This window comes from Phascolarctos cinereus, unplaced genomic scaffold (assembly GCF_003287225.1).
Source record: "Phascolarctos cinereus isolate Bilbo 61053 unplaced genomic scaffold, phaCin_HiC Scaffold_5;HRSCAF=322, whole genome shotgun sequence".
NCBI classification, from domain to species: Eukaryota; Metazoa; Chordata; class Mammalia; order Diprotodontia; family Phascolarctidae; genus Phascolarctos; species Phascolarctos cinereus.
Genome location: NW_027555958.1, coordinates 443,410,794 through 443,431,889, shown reverse-complemented (window position 1 = coordinate 443,431,889; position 21,096 = coordinate 443,410,794). Strand labels below are relative to the sequence as shown.

General features: G+C 40.0%; 1 protein-coding gene across 1 annotated transcript in view; it reads left to right on the top strand.

Moving 5' to 3' along the window:
• The first annotated feature begins 215 nt into the window (after positions 1 to 215).
• Positions 216 to 21,096, top strand: part of HFM1 (helicase for meiosis 1) — a 140,519-nt gene continuing 119,638 nt past the window's right edge. The window contains exons 1-2 of the mRNA XM_078156573.1: positions 216 to 1,424; positions 17,532 to 17,627. Of these exons, the coding sequence (XP_078012699.1) occupies positions 1,414 to 1,424; positions 17,532 to 17,627 (107 nt within the window). The 5' untranslated portion in view covers positions 216 to 1,413. The remainder of the gene's footprint in view (positions 1,425 to 17,531; positions 17,628 to 21,096) is intronic.

The window sequence follows — 21,096 nt, the reverse complement described above, 5'->3', positions numbered from 1 at the left end:
TAGAGGTGAGGGGGAGGGGATCTTTCCTTTTGCTGGTCATGAAGTCTGCCCCTTCTCTTTTGTAGATGAGTAAACTGGGGCGTCAGTACATGAAGGAACTTACCTAAGGTCAGGCAGGCAGTGAAGCATCTGAGAGGGCGTTTGGAATCCCTATCTCCTGGCTTCTTACCCCATAGCCCTTCCTCTTTGATATATTACCTCTTTTCTTTTATCAGTGACTCTGGGAATAACTAGCTGTTTCTTCTCTTAATTCTTCTTCCCTTATTGCTTAAAATGCTATGTAAGTATCAGCTTCTGTCATGATTAATTAATTAATTCCATTTATAATGGGACCTGTAGTTGAGAAGGAATCCATATTAATCCTCCATACCAATCTCCCCGGAATTTTCCTGCATCCCATTTACTGCCTTTTAGCAGCTGTTCTCAGCCAGAATGTCCTTACCTAGATCCAGTTTAACTTTTATTGCTCTATTCACAGGCTGAGAAACAGTAATTCCGATTTTCATTAGTTCTTCCCCAGCCTTCCTGTAGTTCCCAAGTTTTTCCCTGCTAAAATCATTTAAATTCCTCCTCTTAACCTCTCCTTATCTCCTGGATAGTTAAATCTGAGTGGAGACTTTTCCTTCATTCATTAAGTTTTTGTGCATTCTCAAACTTTTTCTCTTCAAGTTAGGCAAGATCCACTGGTTCATAATTTTTTTTTTTAAACCTGTCTCAAATTCTGAACATATTAGCTTGATAAGTAAGCTCTGGCTCACACTCAAAGAAGCAAGAAGCCTACAGCCACCCCCTCAGGGCTCTAGAGTGCCCTGAGGGTTTATGAGATATTTCTTTACTGCTATTGGCAGGAGCCCCTACTGAATGTTTCCTCCCATTGTTAGGGACCAATTACTAGCACCCCGGTTCCATTTAACCCCTTAACATCTCTTTACAATGGGATCATTTACTACATAGTTGAAGAAATGTGCAACATTCCTCCCCTAACATCTCAAGGGACATTCTCTCCCCTACACCACCCTGGGCTTATGATCAAAACTGCGCCCAGCTCCTAAGCAACATTGGTCCCACCAAATTCTTTTCTCAGCTACTGCTGGCCCAGGTCCAGAATGTTGTTCCCAAAGGTCACTCCTTGCTCCTTTGGGCATCGTTGTTGCTCTGGCTGAAAACCCTTGGCCTGGACTCCAATTTCTAGATTCTTGTGGCTTGATCTCCTGACCTTTCAAAATTCCCAAAGATGGAGATTCCATCCCTGCACTTGGAATGGAAAATGACAAATGAAAATGCCAAGGGTGAAGACCTATTTCTTGGGTCAACGGCGAATGACTTAGTTATTCTGATCAATGCAATGATCCATAACAACTCCAAAGGACTCATGATGAAAAACGCTATCCACCTCCAGAAGAGGGAGGACTGATGAATTCTGGGTACAGATGGAAACATCTTTTCACTTTCTTTACTTTTCTTGCCTTTTTTTTTTTGCAACATGGCTAATATGAAAGTATGTTTTGCCTGACTTCTCATTGAGTGGGGGAGGTGCTGGAGGGAGGGAGAGAATTTGGAACTCAAAATTAAAAAAAAATTTTAAATTTAAAATTTTTTAAAAATAAAAAAAATTTTTAAATTGCGTTTTGAAAACTTATGATCAGGAATTTTAATATGCTGGGAGAGATCGATCTCTCTACCTCTGACCCTCTGATGTCTATGAACCTGGGGTGGGGGGGGGAGGGAAAGCCCTGGGCATCGGTGACTCGGGGCTCGGCTCAGCTGGTCTGGGCCCTGCCTCGGGGCGGGGCTGGGTGGATAACTCGGGGATCGGCTCCGCCTGGCGCTGTGGCGCTGAGGGCTGAAGGCCGAGGTTGGCAGCGAGGCCCTGACAGACTGACGAGGACGACGACTACGGACAGATGGACGCTCCGACTGACCCCGGGAGGTAAGGACAACCTGGGCCTGGCCTCGGGGCCAGGGTGGTCCAGGCCCTGCGCCCTGAGTGACCTCGGGCAAAGCACCGCCCCGCTCCGGGCCTCAGTTTCCTCATCTGTAAAATGAGTGCGAGGGAAGCAGAGGAGTGGAAAGAATGTCTGGTTCAGGGGTCAGAGGAGCAGGGTTCAAATCCAGCCTCTGCCGCCTGTTGCCGCTGTGACCTTGGGCAGACCCCAGCAGTTCCCTGGGCCTCAGTTTCCTCAGCTGTAAAATGGGAATAATAGGAACACTCCTCCTAGAGTTGTGGAGATCAAATGATTGTAATAATTGTACAATGCTTTGCACACCCTAAAGTGATGCCATGAATGTTAGCTGTTATTAATGATGGCTGTGGATTGATCAACTGATCAATTATCTCATTGATTTTTAATGAGAATATTTGTAAGTGCTTTGCACACCCTGAAGTGATGTATGAATGTTAGCTGTTATTAATGGCGGCTGTTGATTGATTGATTGAGCAGGTATCTGTTGAATTTCTGATTTTTAATGAGATAATACTTAAGTGCTTTGCACACCCTGAAGTGATATGAATGTTAGCCATTATTAATACTGGCTGTTGATTGATGGGTCGGGTGTCTCTCCGCTGTAGTATGTCTGATTTCTCCTGCAATAACATGTATAGCGCTTTGTTTGCGCACTTTAAAGCACCACACAGAGCCTGCCCGCCGAGGCCCCATCTGTGATTCGGGGCGTGTCCCTGAGATGCTGCTGCGTAGACATGAGTTATTAGTGGTGTCCCCAGGGCTTCTGGCCTCCCCACGGGAGGAGCCCTTGCGAAGCACCTGGGAGGAGTGTCTGGGAGCTTCCCTCCTGAGGGGTGATCCCCGGGAGGAGTCACGGTGAGCCCTCCTCCGTTGGGTTGGTGAGCGCGTGTAATTTGTTTAATTCTCTGTAGTGACGTATGCTAGAGTTCTCTGATGTCATTTGGGCAGAGTGTAACATCAGGGCAGGCCCTCAAGTAATAGGAGCGTTGTTGTCATAGTGGACAGGACGCCACTCAAAAGCCAGATACAACACTCATTTACTGTTGTTGGGGGTTTAGAACTGATCGGCATCTTGGGATGTATAGTCCAGAGGGACGAGCATTCCCTTTTAGTTCAGAGGACGGGACAGCGACCAGGTAAAACAGCACACCCTAACGGTCTTCCAGGTATAGCCTGGGAAGGATTTAACTCCTCCCCTCTCCATATGGGAGGAAAGAGTAGAAAGGAGGGAGTAGTGCTCGTACCACTCTACCATTCACAGGTGGCATCCTCCAGAGTTACGGCACTATGGATTTCTATCAAATCAGTAATCCTTTTGTATCTTCAAGGGTAATGAATAAATTGGATGTAAAACCATTTGAAATAAAATAAATCTGAAAATGTAAATTTGTAAACAAGCATTATTCTAAATGTCTAGGTACAATAGAAGATGATTTGCAGAAGTAAGTATAGTTATGGGTACAGGTACCAAATATTGGACTTACAAAATTAGAGAATTATCTTGAAATGATTTTAAATTAAGAATTTAATTGCGGGACAGCTAGATGGTGCAGTGGGTAGAGCACCAGCCCTGGAGTCAGGAGAACCTAAGTTCAAATCCAGCCTCAGACACCATACTCACTAGCTGTGTGACCCTGGGGAGACACTTAACCCCTATTGCCTCGAAAAAAAAATAGATAAAAATAAAGGAATTTAATTGCAATTTGTGCTAATGGGGAGACTTTCTGCATAGATGAGATAATAGAGCTATCAGAGTATAAAATTTTAATAATGACTAGTTGTAGCAGAAATAAAAATTTTGAACAAATAAATGAAAAAAGATCTTTGGCCATGTTTATTTGTTTTTGTGATAAATGTTATACTACAAAATAAAAATAAAGCCTTACAATAATCTAAGCTAAAAACTTTAAGAACTTTTAAATATTCTAACTCATTTCTTAATATCATAAACAAGCTAAAATATAACTGTGTTCTTAAGTGCTACATTTTAAAAATATTTGTTTACATAGCAAAAATACTCCAAAATTCCTCATCTCTCAGAATATTCACAGAGATTTTGTTATATGAACTTTGAACTACAAAATAGTTCACATAGTTAAATTGAAGCTAAAAGTATTTAGGGGTAAGACTCTAAATTTATCCTGAGTGGTAAAAAAAGATTTTAAAAATTGTATTTAAAAGCTGATGCCAGTGTATCAAAGATGAAAGCAATACATTGATTTCTTATACGACCCCTCTCCATCTCCAAAAAAGAAAAAGTTACTAACCTCATATATCAAATCTTGAAAGAGGATAATCTTTTGTTTTGGTAATTTCAGTCAGTCTAATGAAACCTTTTTTTAATGTGTAGTTTGTTTAGTCTTCCCATTTTCAATCTCTTGGTGAATAAATAAGAATCTTGGGAACATTTATAGGCAGAAGATTAGCAACTTGTAAACTCTTGTGTGGGTCAGCGTAGGCCAAGGATATTATTTATTTTCAGGTTTTATTTTAGAAAGTACTTTTTGTAGCAAGCGTAGTATGGGGGCAAAAGCTGTGGATCTAGAATCCGAGACTTGGTTTGAAGCCCTGCTTTGATACCTGGGGGATCTTGGGTTAAGTCACTTCATTTCTCTCGTTTCCTTATCTGTAAAAAGAGGATGATGTCTGAGATGGCTTCCATCTCTAAATCGCTGACCCCCTTCTATTTGAAAATAGAATATGACTGTGAGCTTGATGGAGCCTTTAACAGTTATCTAGTTCAGCCTCTCCTTTTACTGATGAGATGTGGAGAGAGAGGTTAAATGTCTTGTCTAGGATCATCTGGAAGCAAGGATGAAAGGTAATTTTGAATCCAAAACTTCTGCTAAGAACTGAAAGGTAACATTTTATTTGGTAATTTTCAGGCAGTATCTGTGCAAGTCCCACATTCCTAACTCTATTGTATTAATCAGCCCCAAATTCTTTACATTGCTTGCTTAAATGCAAAGAATGATTTGGAGTTAGATCATCTGGGTTCTCTTCTTTGCCCTGTCACTAATTAGGAGTGTGTTTGAGTAAATCACTTAACCTTTTCAGGCCTCACTTTCCTTGTCTGTAACCTTAGGGGGCTGGATTTGCCATTCGTCAACAGCCCTGCTAGCTCAGACAGTTTATGTCCAAGATAGGTATTTACACAAGAACTCTATAGAATCCCTTCTGCCCTGAACCTTAACCAGTGTGCATCTATTGGTCATGGAAGGACGTACAGCCAGATTAATGTGTTTAATTTTTTTTATTGTTTCTTTTCTTTTTTTTAATATAAATTTATTTATTTCTAGTTTTCAACATTCACTTCCACAAGTTTTTGAGTTCCAAATTTTCACCCCATCTCACCCCTCCCCCCACCCCAAGATGGCATGCATTGTGAATATCCCTTCCCCTAGTCTGCCTTCTCTTCTATCTCTCCCCACTTTTCTTATCTCCTTCCCCTTCTATTTTCCTGTAGGGGCAGGATAGACTTCTGTGCCCCATTTCCTGTATTTCTTATTTCCCAGTAGCATGTGAAAACATTTTTTTAAACATATGTTTTTAAACCTTTAGGTTTCAAATTTTCTGTCTTCCTCCCTCCCCACCCACCCTCATTGAAAAGGCAAGCAACTCAATATAGGTTGCACATGTGCAGTTATGCAAAACACGTCCATAGTAGACATGTTGTGAAAAACTAACTCTATTTCCCTTAATCCTATCCTGCCCTCCCATTTATTCTATTCTTTCTTTTGACCCTGTCCCTCCTCAGAAGTATTTACTTCTGATTACCCCTTTCCCAATCTGCCCTCCTCTCTATCATCCCCCTGCTCTCTTGTCCCCTTCTCCCCCTATTTTCCTGTAGGGTAAGACAGATTTCCATACCCAATTGAATGTGTATGTTATTCCCTCCTTAAGCCAAATCCTATGAGAATAAGATTCCTCATTCCCTCTCACCTTCCCCTGTTTCCCCTCCACTGTAGAGACTTTTCTGGGGTTTTTTTTTGTGAGATAATTTACCCCATTCTACCTCTCCCTTTCTTCTTCTCCTAGTATAATCCTCTCTCATCCCTTAATTTTATTCTCCAGATATGACCCCTTAATCTTCAACTCACCCTGTGCCCTCTATCTATCTATCTACATATACATACATATAATTTTTTTCCTCCAACTACCCTAATACTGACAAAGGTCTCATGAGTTATAAATATCATCTTTCCATGCAGGAATGTAAACAGTTCAATCTTAATAAGTCTCTTATGACTTTTCTTTCCTGTTTACCTCTTCATGTTCCACTTGAGTCTGTATTTGAAAGTCAAATTTTCTATTCAGCTCTGGTCTTTTCATCAAGAATGCTTGAAAGTCCTCTATTTCACTGAATGACCATTTTTTCCCCTGAAGGATTATACTCAGTTTTGCTGGGTAGGTGATTCTTGGTTGTAATGCTATCTCCTTTGCCCTCTGGAATATTATATTCCATGCCCTCGGTCCTTTAATGTAGAAGCTGCTAAATCTTGTGTTATCCTGATTGTGTTTCCACATACTTGAATTGTTTCCTTCTGGCTTGTAATATTTTCTCCTTGACCTGGGAACTCTGGAATTTGGCTACAATATTCCTAGGAGTTTTCCTTTGGGGATCTCTTTCAGGAGGAGATCTGTGGATTCTTTCAATTTCTATTTTGCCCTCTGGTTCTAAATATCAGGGCAGTTTTCCTTGATAATTTCTTGAAAGATGATGTCTAGGCTCTTTTTTGATCATGGCTTTCAGATAGTCCAATAATTTTTAAATTCTCTCTCCTGGATCTATTTTCCAGGTCAGTTTTTTCCAATGAGATATTTCACATTGTTTTCTAATTTTTCATTCTTTTGGATTTTTTTTGTGTCTTGATTTCTCATAAAGTCACTAGCTTCCAATTGCTCTATTCTAATTTTTAAGGAAGTATTTTCTTCAGTAAGCTTTTGGACTTCCTTTTCCATTTGGCCAATTTTTCTTTTTAGGGTTCTTCTCCTCATTGGCTTTTTGGACCTCTTTTGCCATTTGGGTTAGGCTATTTTTTAAGGTGTTATTTTCTTCAGTATTTTTTTGGGTCTCCTTTAGCAAGCTGTTGACTTGTTTTTCATGATTTTCTTGCATCACTCTCATTTCTCTTCCCAGTTTTTCCTCTACTTCTCTTACTTGCTTCTCAAAATCCCTTTTGAGCTCTTCCAAGGCCTGGGACTGATTCATATTTTTCTTGGAGGCTTTGGAGGAGCTTTGACTTTGTTGTCTTCTTCTGGTTGTATGTTTTGATCTTCTTTTCACCAAAGTAAGATTATAGTCTGAATCTTTTTGCGAGGTTTGCTCATGATCCCAGCCAACTACTTGAGTTTTAAACTCTTTGTTAAGGTAAGAGTCTGCTTCCAATGTGGAGAATGTACTGTCCCAAGCTTTGGGGCTCTGTATAGCTGTTTTCAGAGATACTTCTAGGGACCTGTAAATTTTCAGTTCTTCCAAGGTGGTATGATAAGGGTCGAGGTGTTTACTCTTTTCTTGGCCTATGCTCTGGTCTTTGAGTGACCGGCCACAAGCAGTCTTTTCTCTCTTGGAACTGTGAGGAGGGTTTCTTCTGCACCGCCACTACAAGCTCCACCGTGCCAGCAGTCTTCTCACCCCAGAACTGCCACATATAACTGTGACCCAGATCCAAGCACGGGCAAAGCAAGAGATTCCTGCCTCAGCACCAGCAAAGAGATCCCTGCAGTCCCCCTCTGATCAGCCACTTGACTTCCCCTCGGTCTGTGGGCCAGAAGCTCAGGAAAAAGATTGAGGAGAAGAATTTGAAGAGGAGAACTGAAAAAGAAAAGGTATTCGCTAAGGCAAGGTAAGCCGGAAAAGGTAAGGAATACAAATTGGTAAGCTAAAGAAAGAATTTTATGTAAGAAAAGGGAAAGAAAGTATGTGACTGTCAAGTGTTAAGAGCTGTTAAAGATATTCTGTCATGTTGTTAAAGACAGCTAACCAGGTGGCTTGTAATCTCCCACAAGCAGTTTAAAAGATGAAGACTGAAGATTCCAAATCTAATAAATGTAAAGAGCAGGGAAGATTTTGTAGTAACTTTGACTGAGTATGCCATCTTTGTATTGCTGATGTGGCTAAGTGGCTTACCTGCTATGTCCAAAATGCAGGCTGGTCTGCTAGGAGAGAATGTGAAGGGAGTTGGAATGATTCTCCCCACTTGAGGTTATCAAGGACAGTGAAGTGTTTCTAAAAACAAAACAAAACTGGAAGTGAGCCTTTAATGTGAAAAAAAGTGAAAAGATAAAAGGATCTAAAGAAGAGGTGAACCCTGGCTTTCATCTGCAGGTTGGAGACTGTTACACCTAGGAGGAAATGAGTGATTACCACACAATCGGATTGATAATACTAGGAGAAGGGAGCTGGCTGCTCTGAGGAGGAAGTGACTGCTTGTCCTCCAAGTCAGTCAGTTGGCGTTTATCATGTGTCTACTGTGTGCCAGCCATTGTGCTAAGTGCTGAGAATAGAAAGGCAAAAAAGACAGTCCTTACCCCCAGATAGCTCACAGTCTAATGGGAGAAGACAACCCATAAAAAGGAACTGAAAGGGGCAGAGAGCAGAGAAAAGGGAAAGTACCCAGCATGGAGTGTGATAAGGACCAGAGGAGTGCAACTGAGTGGGAAATGATGAGATGGTTGTCCTGGGTGCTGTCCTTAAGTGGAGGGTCTGAGAGGAACTCTCCATTGTCCATTCTATACCTTTTCCAGTCAGAGGGAGAGAAGGACCCAGGGCAAGAGGGTCCTGAAGAGCCACAAATATCAGATGAGAGATCAAGAAGAACTTAACCTGGGGTCTATAAATTTTTGAAAATATATTTTTGATAATGGTACTTCAGTATGATTGGTTTTCTTTGTAATCCTATATATTTTATTTTCATTTAAAAACATTATTCTAAGAAGTAGTCCATAGACTGGCAGAGGTGTCTAGGATACAAAAAAGGTCAAGAACTCCTTGGGTTGTGAGGTTTTTTTGCCTTAATGTGTAGTCTGTTTTAGTGAAGGTGCCATGTATTTCTCTTCCCATTCAATTTTTTCCAGAGTTCTACCATATCTAACTTTTCTCAAATTCTGTTCATCTCCCTAACTTCTTTCTTATTTGTTTTATGGTTAGATTTATCTAATTCTGAGAGGGGAAAGTTGAGGTTCCCCATTAATATAATTTTACTGCCTATTTCCTCCTATAACTCATTTAACTTGTGATGCTATGACACTGTGTATATATATCATTAGTACTGATATTACTTCATTGTTTATGGTACCTCTTAACAAAATGTAATTTCTTTGCTTATCTCATTTAATTAGGTCTATTTTGGGGCTTGTATCCAATTCATATTTTTCTGTAGCTGTTTTGACATTGTCTCTTGAGTCTGTGTCTTGATCTTTTTTTGTCAACGTAGTAACTTTTTATATTCAGGTTCTTTTTTTTGCTTATTTTCTGGGCTATTTCTTGATTTTTAACTTTATGTTAAAATTGAGCTCTGCTCCCAGAGTGCAGGGGACATTGTTCCAAGCTTTAGGTTTTCGTGCTGCTGGTTCTGGGGGTCTGTAAGTTTTTGGTGCTTCCAAGGTGGTATGATCTAAAGAGAGGGGTGGTCACTGCTCTCCTGGCCTGTGCTGTGGCCTTTACCCAGGAAGTAACCTTGTTCCCTTATAGCTACTAGCACACTCCGCTTGGACCTGAAACTGCAACCAGGTCCCTTGCTCTCCTACAGCCACAAATGCTGGTGCTCCTTTCTGCCTTGGAACTGAGTGCAAGGCCCCTACTCCTTTGTGAGCAATCACAAGCCCTCTTCTCTACCCTTGAACTGTGACCTGGGGCTGCTCCTCTTCACCCTTGAATTGTATCTGGGTAGTGCAGCAGGGTCCTGAACCCAACACTAACAAGAGTTCCTCTGTAATTCCTTTCTAACCACTTGTCCAGCCTCCTTAACCTTTTGCAGCTGCAGCTGCCTCCCGCCTGCTGTTGGTTGTGCCCCACTCCAGGATCGACCATCATCCCGGTGAGACAGACCTTTCTTGGTGACCTCCTAAGTTGTCTTGGGCTGGCAGATTGTTTCACCCTGCTCTTTTGTTGGCTTTGCTACCCCAGAATTCGATTTGAGGCATTATTTTTAAAATTGTTTGGAGGGGAATTAGAGAGTTCAGGTTCCTGCCTCTACTCCTCCATCTTGGCCCAGTTAGTTATTTTTCTATCTGACAATAAAAATAGAGAAGTCTGTTGCCTTCCCAGAGCATTTATTTAGAACAAAGTGGAAACCCCCCCAAGATAGGTCAGACTGCATAACTACTATCCATATTTCATGATCCATGTGGGTACAAATAGGATTGCTAGAAAGAACCTAAACAGCATCACTAAAGATTACAAACCTTGGGAATGAAATTGAATGCTGTTGGGGTACAGGTGTATTTTCATCACTGGTGCCAATCAGAGGCAAAGGACTCCAGAATAGAAAAGTTGCTTTTGAAATTGAATGAATGGCTAAGAAGAACAATACTGGGTCTCCTGGACCAGTGCTTAAGCTATAGGAATAACAGACTTCTGGAGAGGTATGAAATATATCTAACAAAGACTTGTGGGAATTTTTTGTTTAGAGTTTTGCAAATCTAATAAAAAAGATTTTAAACCTGGAAAGTTGTGGGAGGGAGAAAACTGCTTATGAATATTCAATAACCTAAGCATCATGGAGAATCACTAAAATAGCAGAATAGTCCCTAAGGATAGAAGGAAAAAATTCAAGAAAGGAGCCAGTGGTAACCTATGGCCTCAAAAAAACCCAACCCATAAAACATGTATAAACAATTTTTTTCTGGTTTTGTACTTATATCTCCAGTCCCTTGCACAGTGCCTGGGTGCATTGTGAGTGCCTACGAAATACTTGCTTGTTCTTAACAAGGAAGATACGTTAGAGGTCTGTTGTAGGAGCAAAATCTGCCCCCCTCAGGCTGGGCTAGTTTTCCCTTAAAAAGTAATGGACCTTTTTCAAGATGTCATTGGCTCAGGGGACTGAGGCTAAGAACACTGCTGTTGCTTTCTGGCCACTCAAGTACAAAAGCACTTCTCAGGAGCAGTTGCCTCGATCCTCAGTCACTCTGGGCCTGACCCGCCGGTGACCATGAAAAATGCAGAGGCAGATAAGCTGCACTAAACTGGGGCAGTGCTGTATCCATGTTGACTCTTCTTTTCAGGATGCTGCTAAGGAAACTTCTTCTTTGTTGGATCTTAGATGGACTACAAGTGTCTCATTTTGTTCCAGTCCTGAACTTGAACCACTGAGTGAGTTCTGGTCCAGATCAAGGATTTCACAAAGAAGGCAAATTTAACCTCATAGTTGTCACTCATACTTGATGGGATAAAACTAGCATATTATAATATACTTATATAATGAAATCCTGGAAGCGTTGTAGAACACATATGGGGAAAGATAGTAGAGGGTGAAAAAGAAGTGATTTTATCATCACTTAGTGAGATTATCTGGAAGTAAAGAGGAAACAAAGGAGTATTTTGGGAAACAGATCACAAGCCTAGCATAGTGGCATGACAGTAGTGACAGGGTATTTGAAATATCTAATCATCTTATAGAACTCTTTCTGCCAAAAGCAGAGCAGCTAATATTTTCTTTTTCTTTTTTTTCAGATTTCAGATATATATTTTTCATGATTCATAAGCATTTATTTATATATTTTATTTTTAATTTAGGGAATAAAGCAAGCATTTCCAAAACATTATATAATAATTAAAATATTGCAAATGGAACTACAAAATCTGTTATGTACAACTTGCTATTCCTCTTAGATATATGATAAAGTTAGCATGTAAATTTTTCCCTTTTTTCTTCCTTCTCTCCACTCTAGAGATGGCTAACATTACACACAAATGGGAGCATGCATGCATACATATATATGCGTGAACACATATGTAGACATATGTGCGTGTGTGCATGTAAACATGTGTATCCACGCAATGCATTCTGTACACACGTGTGCATACATGTATGTATACATGCACGCGTGTACACACTTGTACACATATGCATGCATTAATGTACACACACGTGTATGACAATCTACGTATACATACATGTGTATACACATCAACATGCATATATATATGTACATATATGTGTGTGTATGTATGTGTGTGTATGTGTGTATATATATATAATATAAAAATGTGCCAGGCACTATACCTGGTGAAAACAAAGGTAAAAGCAGCATGATCCCAATAGTATAAGACTGCAGAAATAAATATACAAAATTCACAGGTATAAGGACCTCCTCTTTGAGGAAAATGCAGATTTGTTGCCTAGGACACTAAGCGATTACATGACGTGACTGGGGTCAGTCAATCAGTCAGCAGTCCTTTATTAAACACTTAATATGTCCCAGGAACTGTGTTAATCACTGTGAATACAAAGAAAGGCAAAGAATGTAGCCCTTGCCCTCAAGGAGTTCACATTCTGAAAGAGAGTTAGTGTGGGTTTCACAGCCAATCCAGGCCAGAGATAAAACTTGCACATGGGTCTTCCTGGCTTTGAGGTCAGTTTATTTTCCCCACATCATATTACCCCTGTGGTTCACAAAATATCTGTCCATTAAATGTAAGGTAAATTTAGGGAGTCACTTGGAGTGGGAGTCATCTGCCTGGGTTTCATGGGAATATTTAATATTTAATATTTAATATTTAAGCTGAACTGTGAATGGAAGTGGGGATTCTAAGACGGACATGTGGGCAGGGAGTGCATTCCAGACAGGCATAAGACATAGCTTCAAAACTCAGTCTAAATGCTGTCCAAAAACATCCTTGCACAGCTCTGCATCACTGAAGTCCAATTCACTTGCAAGTCAAGCCATCACCAGACCCCCACCCCTACTGATGAAATTGGTCATCTTCAAGAATGAAGGATGAACAACAACAAATAAACACAGAATTTCTAGTCTGTTTTCCTTTAGACTGTCAGTTCTCTATACCTGGAATGTTCTTGCTCCTCACCTCCTCATCCTCACTTCCTTTAATAGTAAGATAAAATCCACCTTCTGTAGGAGGCTGAGCTAACTGAACTACCCAGTAGGTTTGGATTCTCTTCATGTTTCTCTTGAGTCTTGTGTCTGAAAGTCAAATTTGCTGTTTAGCTCTGGTCTTTTCATCAAGAATGCTTAAAAGTCCTCTATTTCACTGAATGTCCTGAGGATTATGCTTAGTTTTACTAGGTAGGTGATTCTTGATTATAATACTATCTCCTTTATCCTCTGGAATTATTATATTCCAAGCCCTGTGGTCCCTTAATGTAGAAGCTGCTAAATCTTATGTTATTTTGATTGTGTTTCCACAGTACTTGAATTGTTTCTTTCTGGCTCCTTGCAATATTTTCTCCTTGACCTGGGAACTCTGGAATTTGGCCATAATATTCCTAAGAATTTTCCTTTGGGGATCTCTTTCAGGAGGGGTTTGGTGCTTTCAATTTCTATTTTGCCCTCTGATTCTAAAATATCAGGGCAGTTTTCCTTGATAATTTCTTGAAAGGTGATGTCTAGGCTCTTTTTTTGATCATGGCTTTCAGATAGTCCAATAATTTTTAAATTCTCTCTCCTGGATCTATTTTCCAGGTCAGTTGTTTTTCCAGTGAGATATTTCACATTGTTTTCTATTTTTTCATTCTTTTGAATTTGTTTTACAGTGTCTTGATTTCTCATAAAGTCACTATCTTCCAATTGCTCTATTCTAATTTTTAAGGAAGTATTTTTTCAGAGAGCTTTTAGACTTCCTTTTCCATTTGGCCAATTTTGTTTTTTAAGGCATTCTTCTCCTCATTGGCTTTTGAACCTCTTTTGCCATTTGGGTTAGGCTATTTTTTTTTCTTTTGAAATATAAATTTATTTATTTTTAGTTTTCAACATTTAATTCCACAAGTTTTTGAGTTCCAAATTTTCACCCCATCTCACCCCTCCCCTCACCCCAAGATGGCATGCATTGTGAATATCCCTTCCCCTAGTCTGTCTTCTCTTCTATCTCTCCCCACTTCTCTTATCCCCTTCCCCTTCTATTTTCCTGTAGGGCAGGATAGACTTCTGTGCCCCATTTCCTGTATTTCTTATTTCCCAGTAGCATGTGAAAACATTTTTTTTAAACATATGTTTTTAAACCTTTAGGTTTCAAATTTTCTTTCTTCCTCCCTCCCCACCCACCCTCATTGAAAAGGCAAGCAACTCAATATAGGTTGCACATGTGCAGTTATGCAAAACACTTCCATAGTAGACATGTTGTGAAAAACTAACTCTATTTCCCTTAATCCTGTCCTGCCCTCCCATTTATTCTATTCTTTCTTTTGACCCTGTCCCTCCTCAGAAGTATTTACTTCTGATTACCCCCTTTCCCAATCTGCCTTCCTCCCTATCATCCCCCTGCTTTCTTGTCCCCTTCTCCCCCTATTTTCCTGTAGGGTAAGACAGATTTCCATGCTCAATTGAATGTGTATGTTATTCCCTCCTTAAGCCAAATCCTATGAGAATAAGATTCCCTCATTCCCTCTCACCTTCCCCTGTTTCCCCTCCACTGTAAGAGACTTTTCTGTTTTTTTTTGTGTGTGTGTGAGATAATTTACCCCATTCTACCTCTCCCTTTCTTCTTCTCCGAGTATCATCCTCTGTCATCCCTTAATTTTATTCTCCAGATATGACCCCTTAATCTTCAACTCTCCCTGTGCCCTCTATCTATCTATCTACTATCTATCTATCTATTCTATCTATATCATACATAATATATTTTTCCTCCATACCCTAATACTGACAAAGGTCTCATGAGTTATAAATATCATGTTTCCATGCAGGAATGTAAACAGTTCAATCTTAATAAGTCTCTTATGATTTCTATTTCCTGTTTACCTCTTCATGTTCCACTTGAGTCCTATATTTGAAAGTTAAATTTTCTATTCAGCTCTGGTCTTTTCATCAAGAATGCTTGAAAGTCCTTTTTTTCACTGAATGACCATTTTTTCCCCTGAAGGATTATACTCAGTTTTGCTGGGTAGGTGATTCTTGGTTGTAATCCTATCTCCTTTGCCCTCCGGAATATTATATTCCATGCCCTGTGGTCCTTTAATGTAGAAGCTGCTAAATCTTGTGTTATCCTGATTGTGTTTCCACAGTACTTGAATTGTTTCTGGCAGCTTGTAATATTTTCTCCTTGACCTGGGAACTCTGGAATTTGGCTATAATATTCCTAGGAGTTTTCCTTTGGGGATCTCTTTCAGGAGGAGATCTGTGGATTCTTTCAATTTCTATTTTGCCCTCTGGTTCTACTATATCAGGGCAGTTTTCCTTGATAATTTCTTGAAAGATGATGTCTAGGCTCTTTTTTTGATCATGGCTTTCAGATAGTCCAATAATTTTTAAATTCTCTCTCCTGGATCTATTTTCCAGGTCAGTTGTTTTTCCAGTGAGATATTTCACATTGTTTTCTAATTTTTCCTTCTTTTGGATTTGTTTTACAGTGTCTTGATTTCTCATAAAGTCACTGTCTTCCAGTTGCTCTGTTCTAATTTTTAAGGAAGTATTTTCTTCAGTAACCTTTTAGACTTCCTTTGCAAATCTTTTTTTTTTTTTGGCTTCGTTTAGATTTTAAAGGTGTGGACAGGATATAGAAACTAGAGTAGGTAACAGAATGAAAGAAAATATAATACTGTACTATAAAAATAGAGGCAAAGCTCAAAATGAACTTAGTCTGGAAAGGAAAGCTAAGGAAAACCACAAAAGTGGATTTCGTTTTTAAGATCTATTGGGGACAAAAGGAGGATTGAAATAGGGCTAAGAACGCTGCCTGGAGTTGGAGGGATCATGGTTAACTGGGGCCAGAGAAAAGGCAGAGCCAACTTTTGGAGTGAAAGGACAGAACAAAAGTGGCCAATAGAAAGTTGTTAAGTAAGGAGTTCATCAGAGAGAACCTAGCTTCTTTTGATGAGTTCAGATCCCCTGGTCCAAATGAGCTACATCTGCTGATTCTGAAAGAACTGACCAATGCCATTGCTGAGCCAGAGATTGTCAAGTGGTGATATAAGGACTGGAGAAGGATCATAGAGTCATAGCTAACATGGCTTTATCAAGAACAGGTCATGCCAGGCTAATCTTATTTTCTTTTTTGACAGGGTTACTAAACTAGTAGATAAAAGGGATGCTGTAGATAAAGTTTCCCTAGACTTCAGAAGGGTATTTGATGAAATATCTCATGCTGTTCTTGTAGAAAAGATGGTAGGATGTAGGCTAGGCAATAGTACAGTCTGATTTAACTGCAAGAAATATGAAGGCTTAAATTCGGGTTAAAAATTGGCTTCTCAAGTATAAGATAGGGAAAGTATAGCTAGCCAGCAGTTTGACTGAAAAAAAATATTCATGTAGTGATATGGTCACCAAAAAAGCTGATGAGACATTGGGTCTCTAAGAGAAGCATGATTTGTTTCAAGGAATTAGGAAGTGATAATTCTAAAATTCTCTACCCAGGTCATGTTGGAGTATGGTTCAGTTCTGGAGTATTATACCTAGTTGTTCAGTCATTTCAACCTTGTGTGACTCTTCATGACCCCGTTTGGGGTATTCTTGGCAAAGATATTGGAATGGTTTGCCATTTCCTTCTCCAGCTCATTTTGAAGATGAGGAAACTTAAGGCAAACATGCTAAGTGACTTACCCAGGGTCATACTGCTAGTAAGTATCTGAGGTCAGATTTGAACTCAGGTCCTCCTGACTCCAGGCCCAGTGTTCTATCCACTATGCCCACTAGCTATCCATTCTACCTAGTTTGGACTACCACGTATTAAGGATGTTGATAAACTGGAGAACATTAAGTAGACAACCAGCAGAATGTGGAAAGTCTTTAACTTCATATATTAGGAGAGTTGTCAGAAGAACTAGAAATGTTTGGGAAGCCTTGGGAGGTCATGATCACGGTATTCAAGGATACGAATGGCTGACACATGGAAGAGGGTTAGACTTGTATTTGTTCCCCATGGAAGAACCCTGAGCGATGTGTGGAAGCTGTGAAGAGGCAAACGTAGATTTTCTATAAAGAAAAACTTTCTAACGTCAGAACTGTCCAAAAGCAAAATGGATTGTCTTGGAGGCAGTTTCCCTTTTCAAGGCCTTCAGTAAAGCCAAAACTGGATAATCACTTGTTGGCTATATCGTAGATTCCTTCTCAGGTGTGAGTTGATCTAGGAAAGCTATTTATTGATGTCTGTCATCTTCGAAGTTCTGTTATTTTCTTATTTCCTTGGGATGGGGAACTCCAGGTGTGTAAATTCCCTCCACTGACTTAGTTTGACACCTAATCTCTATAGTTATAAAGCATTTCTTGGGGAATTGAGTATGGTTAAGTGACTTGCCTGGGGTCATACCGTGACTGTGTCAGAGGCATAACTTGAACTCTAAGTTTTCCTGATTCCAAGGCTGGCCCTGTATCAATTACACCGTACTGATTGTCATATGTTTTTCCTGAAACTTTGTCAGAAGATATAAACTAATTTTGATTTCTTTTTAATAGACCGAAGACCAGCCCATTTTCAACAATGTTTAACTCAGATGATTGCCCTTTTTCATTGAATAGTTTGTTTTTTGTGAGACCAGATGAAACTGACAAGTAAGTATGTCGCCTAGAAGCAGAATGTTGTTTTAGAATATTTCTAGTTAAGGACTTTTTGTTTTATGATTCTCTTGGTAAATAATCAGATATTTGGTAAATGAGCAAATTACAAATGGAGATTTGATAGATGCTTAGCATCTTAAACTGATTCAGACTAAAAACTGAGTGAGGTCTTATTTAGATTGGTCACATATCTAGATTCTAGCTTTTCCTATCCTTTTCAGATCAGGCAAATGCCTGAAAGAGGTCACCTCCAGGAGTGATAATATGGTCTGGATTTGGTAGAGATGATATAAGCAAATGACAGGCATGATGGTGGGTAAGACTGATGTAGGAGGTTGTGACCCCTCAAAGACTGGAGTGCTCGATGGGTCGTCTGGAATGAATTCACAGACTCAAGCATTCTTTAAGTCAAGTTGGCAAAGTTTATTGTTACGCTTTTCAGCGGGCTAGGATTCTTAAAGATCCTGCAGTCTTAAAGGGGTACACTTAAAGTTTATATAGGATAAAATGCAATAAAATATGTGCCAAATATGCTAACTAGGTGATTCAGGGTGGGATTAAGGAGTGGTCAGTTCTTAAAAGACCATGCACTTCTTGTACCTACTGCGCAGGCGTTTTACCCAGAGTTCATTAGGAAAAGCCCACAAGGGGGGCCACATGGAGGTGTGGTTTTAGCCCTGCTTACGACACTAAGTTAACTAGAGTTCAGGGGTAACTGAGAGTTGTCCAGTCTGCCACCAATCAATGTCTTGTTTGACAAGATAGATGTAGGGAGTATACATATGTCTTAAGTCTAGAATACAGTTAATGAGGAGTCCAGGATGTAGATAATGAGGTAGGGCAGTAGTATAGATAGTCCAGTGGGTAAGAATGTCTTTATGACCCAGTGCAAAGCCAGTTCAAACTAATAATTCCTTCAGGTGCTGTTTGTTACTGCACCAGGGAGAGAGATAAGGATCTTGCTGGGGCCCACTCATGAGTAATTGCTAGGCACAGTGTCCTTGGGCTGGGGAGAAACTGTCAGGGATAGTGTTTCTGAGGCTAGGGAGAAATTGGGGTCCAAGCACAAGGACCCAAACACATGCACCCAAGCACTCCATCAGGAGCACAGGAATAGGAACTGAGATAGAGGAATAAAGAAAGTGGGAATAAAGATTAGAGTGTAGGTAGCCTAAAACATTCTGCTTTATCTGTATTTTCATGGACATAGATTTACCTAGTGACAAGCAACCTTGTCTACATTTTTTTTATTATTATCAGTTTTAATGAAGGCACTGAACTTGCTGCTTTATTCAGCCATCCATTCATTCAAATCTGTGGTCACTTGTTGGGGGAATGGCATTGAGGGGCAAAAAAAATTGCAAATATAACTTCTCTCAAGGAGCTTACCATCTGGTTGTAGAGACAAGGCGTTTACATATAAAAAATAATACAATGTGTATTATTATAACTGTCAAAGAAATACTATAAGCAATAAATGATATAGGAATTTAGAGGAAGAAATCCTTAGACTGGCATGAACAGGGAAAGGTATAGGGAATTTGTTTGGTCTTCCAGGATGGAAGGATTAAGATAAGTAGAGTGGAAGAAATTTAGCATTTCTAATTAGAAGAAGAACATAAGCCAAGGTGAGCCTCTCTCAGCTAGGGTGGTTTACTTGGTACTTCAAGGTTAGTGTAGTGTTAGAAGTAAATGATAAGATTGGACAGGTATATATTATAGGCATATATTATAGATAGCCATGATGCCAAGTACAGAAGATTCGATTTCTTACTTTATACTGTAAAGGACCAGGAGAGGAGGGCTTTTAAGCAGGAGAGCAACATAATGAAAAGGATGTCCTGGAAATGTATGTGATGGCAGGGTGTAAGATGTATTAGACTGAGAAGAGACTGGAGGCAGGCAGATCAGTTAGGAAACTCTTCCAATAGTCCAGGTGTGAGATAATAAAAGCCTGGCTGGAGGTGGTAACTTGGGGATAGAGAGGAAAGGGGAAACATTCCAGTATTACAATGGAAGAACCCACTGATTAATAGATTCCAGCTGAATATGCTGGGCAAAGGTTTGGAGCCACTGACTAAGAGAAAGACATAAGCTGGGAAGCCAGGAGCTGTAGTTGGCATGGGAGTGAATTTGAGGAAGAAAAAGAGTAGGTACAGTCATGTGCTATGTGCATGGCACTGTTCTAGATGATGCGAGGATGCGTAAATTATAAGAAACAGTTCCTGGCTCTAAGTCTTACTGGAAAATTCTAGAATCTTAGAATTGGAAGGGACATTAAAGGTCATCTAATCCAATCTGTACCATCACTGACAAGTTATCATCCAGCTTCCAATTGAAGTGAAGGGGAACTTAAGAATCTTTTGAAGCAGCACATTCACCTTGGGACTGCTCTAATTGTTTAAAAAATTATACGAAAATTAATCAGAAATCTGCTTCTTTGAAACTTCATCCTGTTGTTCCTCCTTATTTCTGTGCCTAAACAGAATGAATCTAAATCTGTCTTCCATATGATACCCTTTTAAATACTTGAAGATGACTACCAGGTCCCTCCCTAGGTCGTCTTCTCTCTTGACTTACTATTGGTATGCTCTATAACTCAAGCGGTATCAAACTTGAGGCCTGAGGATTGCAGGCAGCTAGCAAAACTCTTGAGTGTGGCCCAAACTAGATTAAAATGTTTAACAAAATGTTTAACAAATTAAAATGTGTAACAGTCAATACACAGTACACCAATATTGTTAATTTGTGCTTTTCTAACTCAGTATGGGTCCTCCGTTTCTATTTGAGTTTGACACTGATAAGGTCTAGATTCTTGGGGTTCTGGGACCCTGATACGGCATGGCAGGCCCTACCCAAATGAATTTGACGCAAATCTTCTTTCAGCCAGAGACAAAGTTTATTAGGGATGGGCCATACAGGCCAGACTCTTAAGGAATCTGAACATTAATGACCCCAGTAAGGATGAGCAGGCATGAAGAAATCTTGGCGTTTAAATGGGGACCAGGGGGACAGCTAGGTTGCAAAGTGGGTGTACCGGTCCTAGAGTCAGGAGGATGTGAGTTCAGATGTGGCCTTAGACACTTGACGCTTCATAGCTGTGTGACCCTGGGCAAGTAATTTAACCTCATAGCTTAGCCAAAAATAAATAAATAATTGGGGGCCAGGGTGGATCTTACATACATTCTAGTAATTTTGGGTGACCAGAGGATGGGCTGGGAAGAGGATCTGGGTGACTGGGGGAGGAGTTTAGGAAGAATGGGAGTGTCTCCATGGGGTCACCTGGGAATAGACAATGAAGAGCTAGGCTTTTATTAGGGTAACAAAGAACTGGAAAAAAGAGGTTGATAAGATCAAAGGTGAGATCAAAGACTAGGCTTCTTCCTTAGGATTTCAAAGGGAGATAGGGAGAGAACAAGAGATAAGGGAAGGCCAGTTGAGTGGAATATAGCCTCAGGCAGTT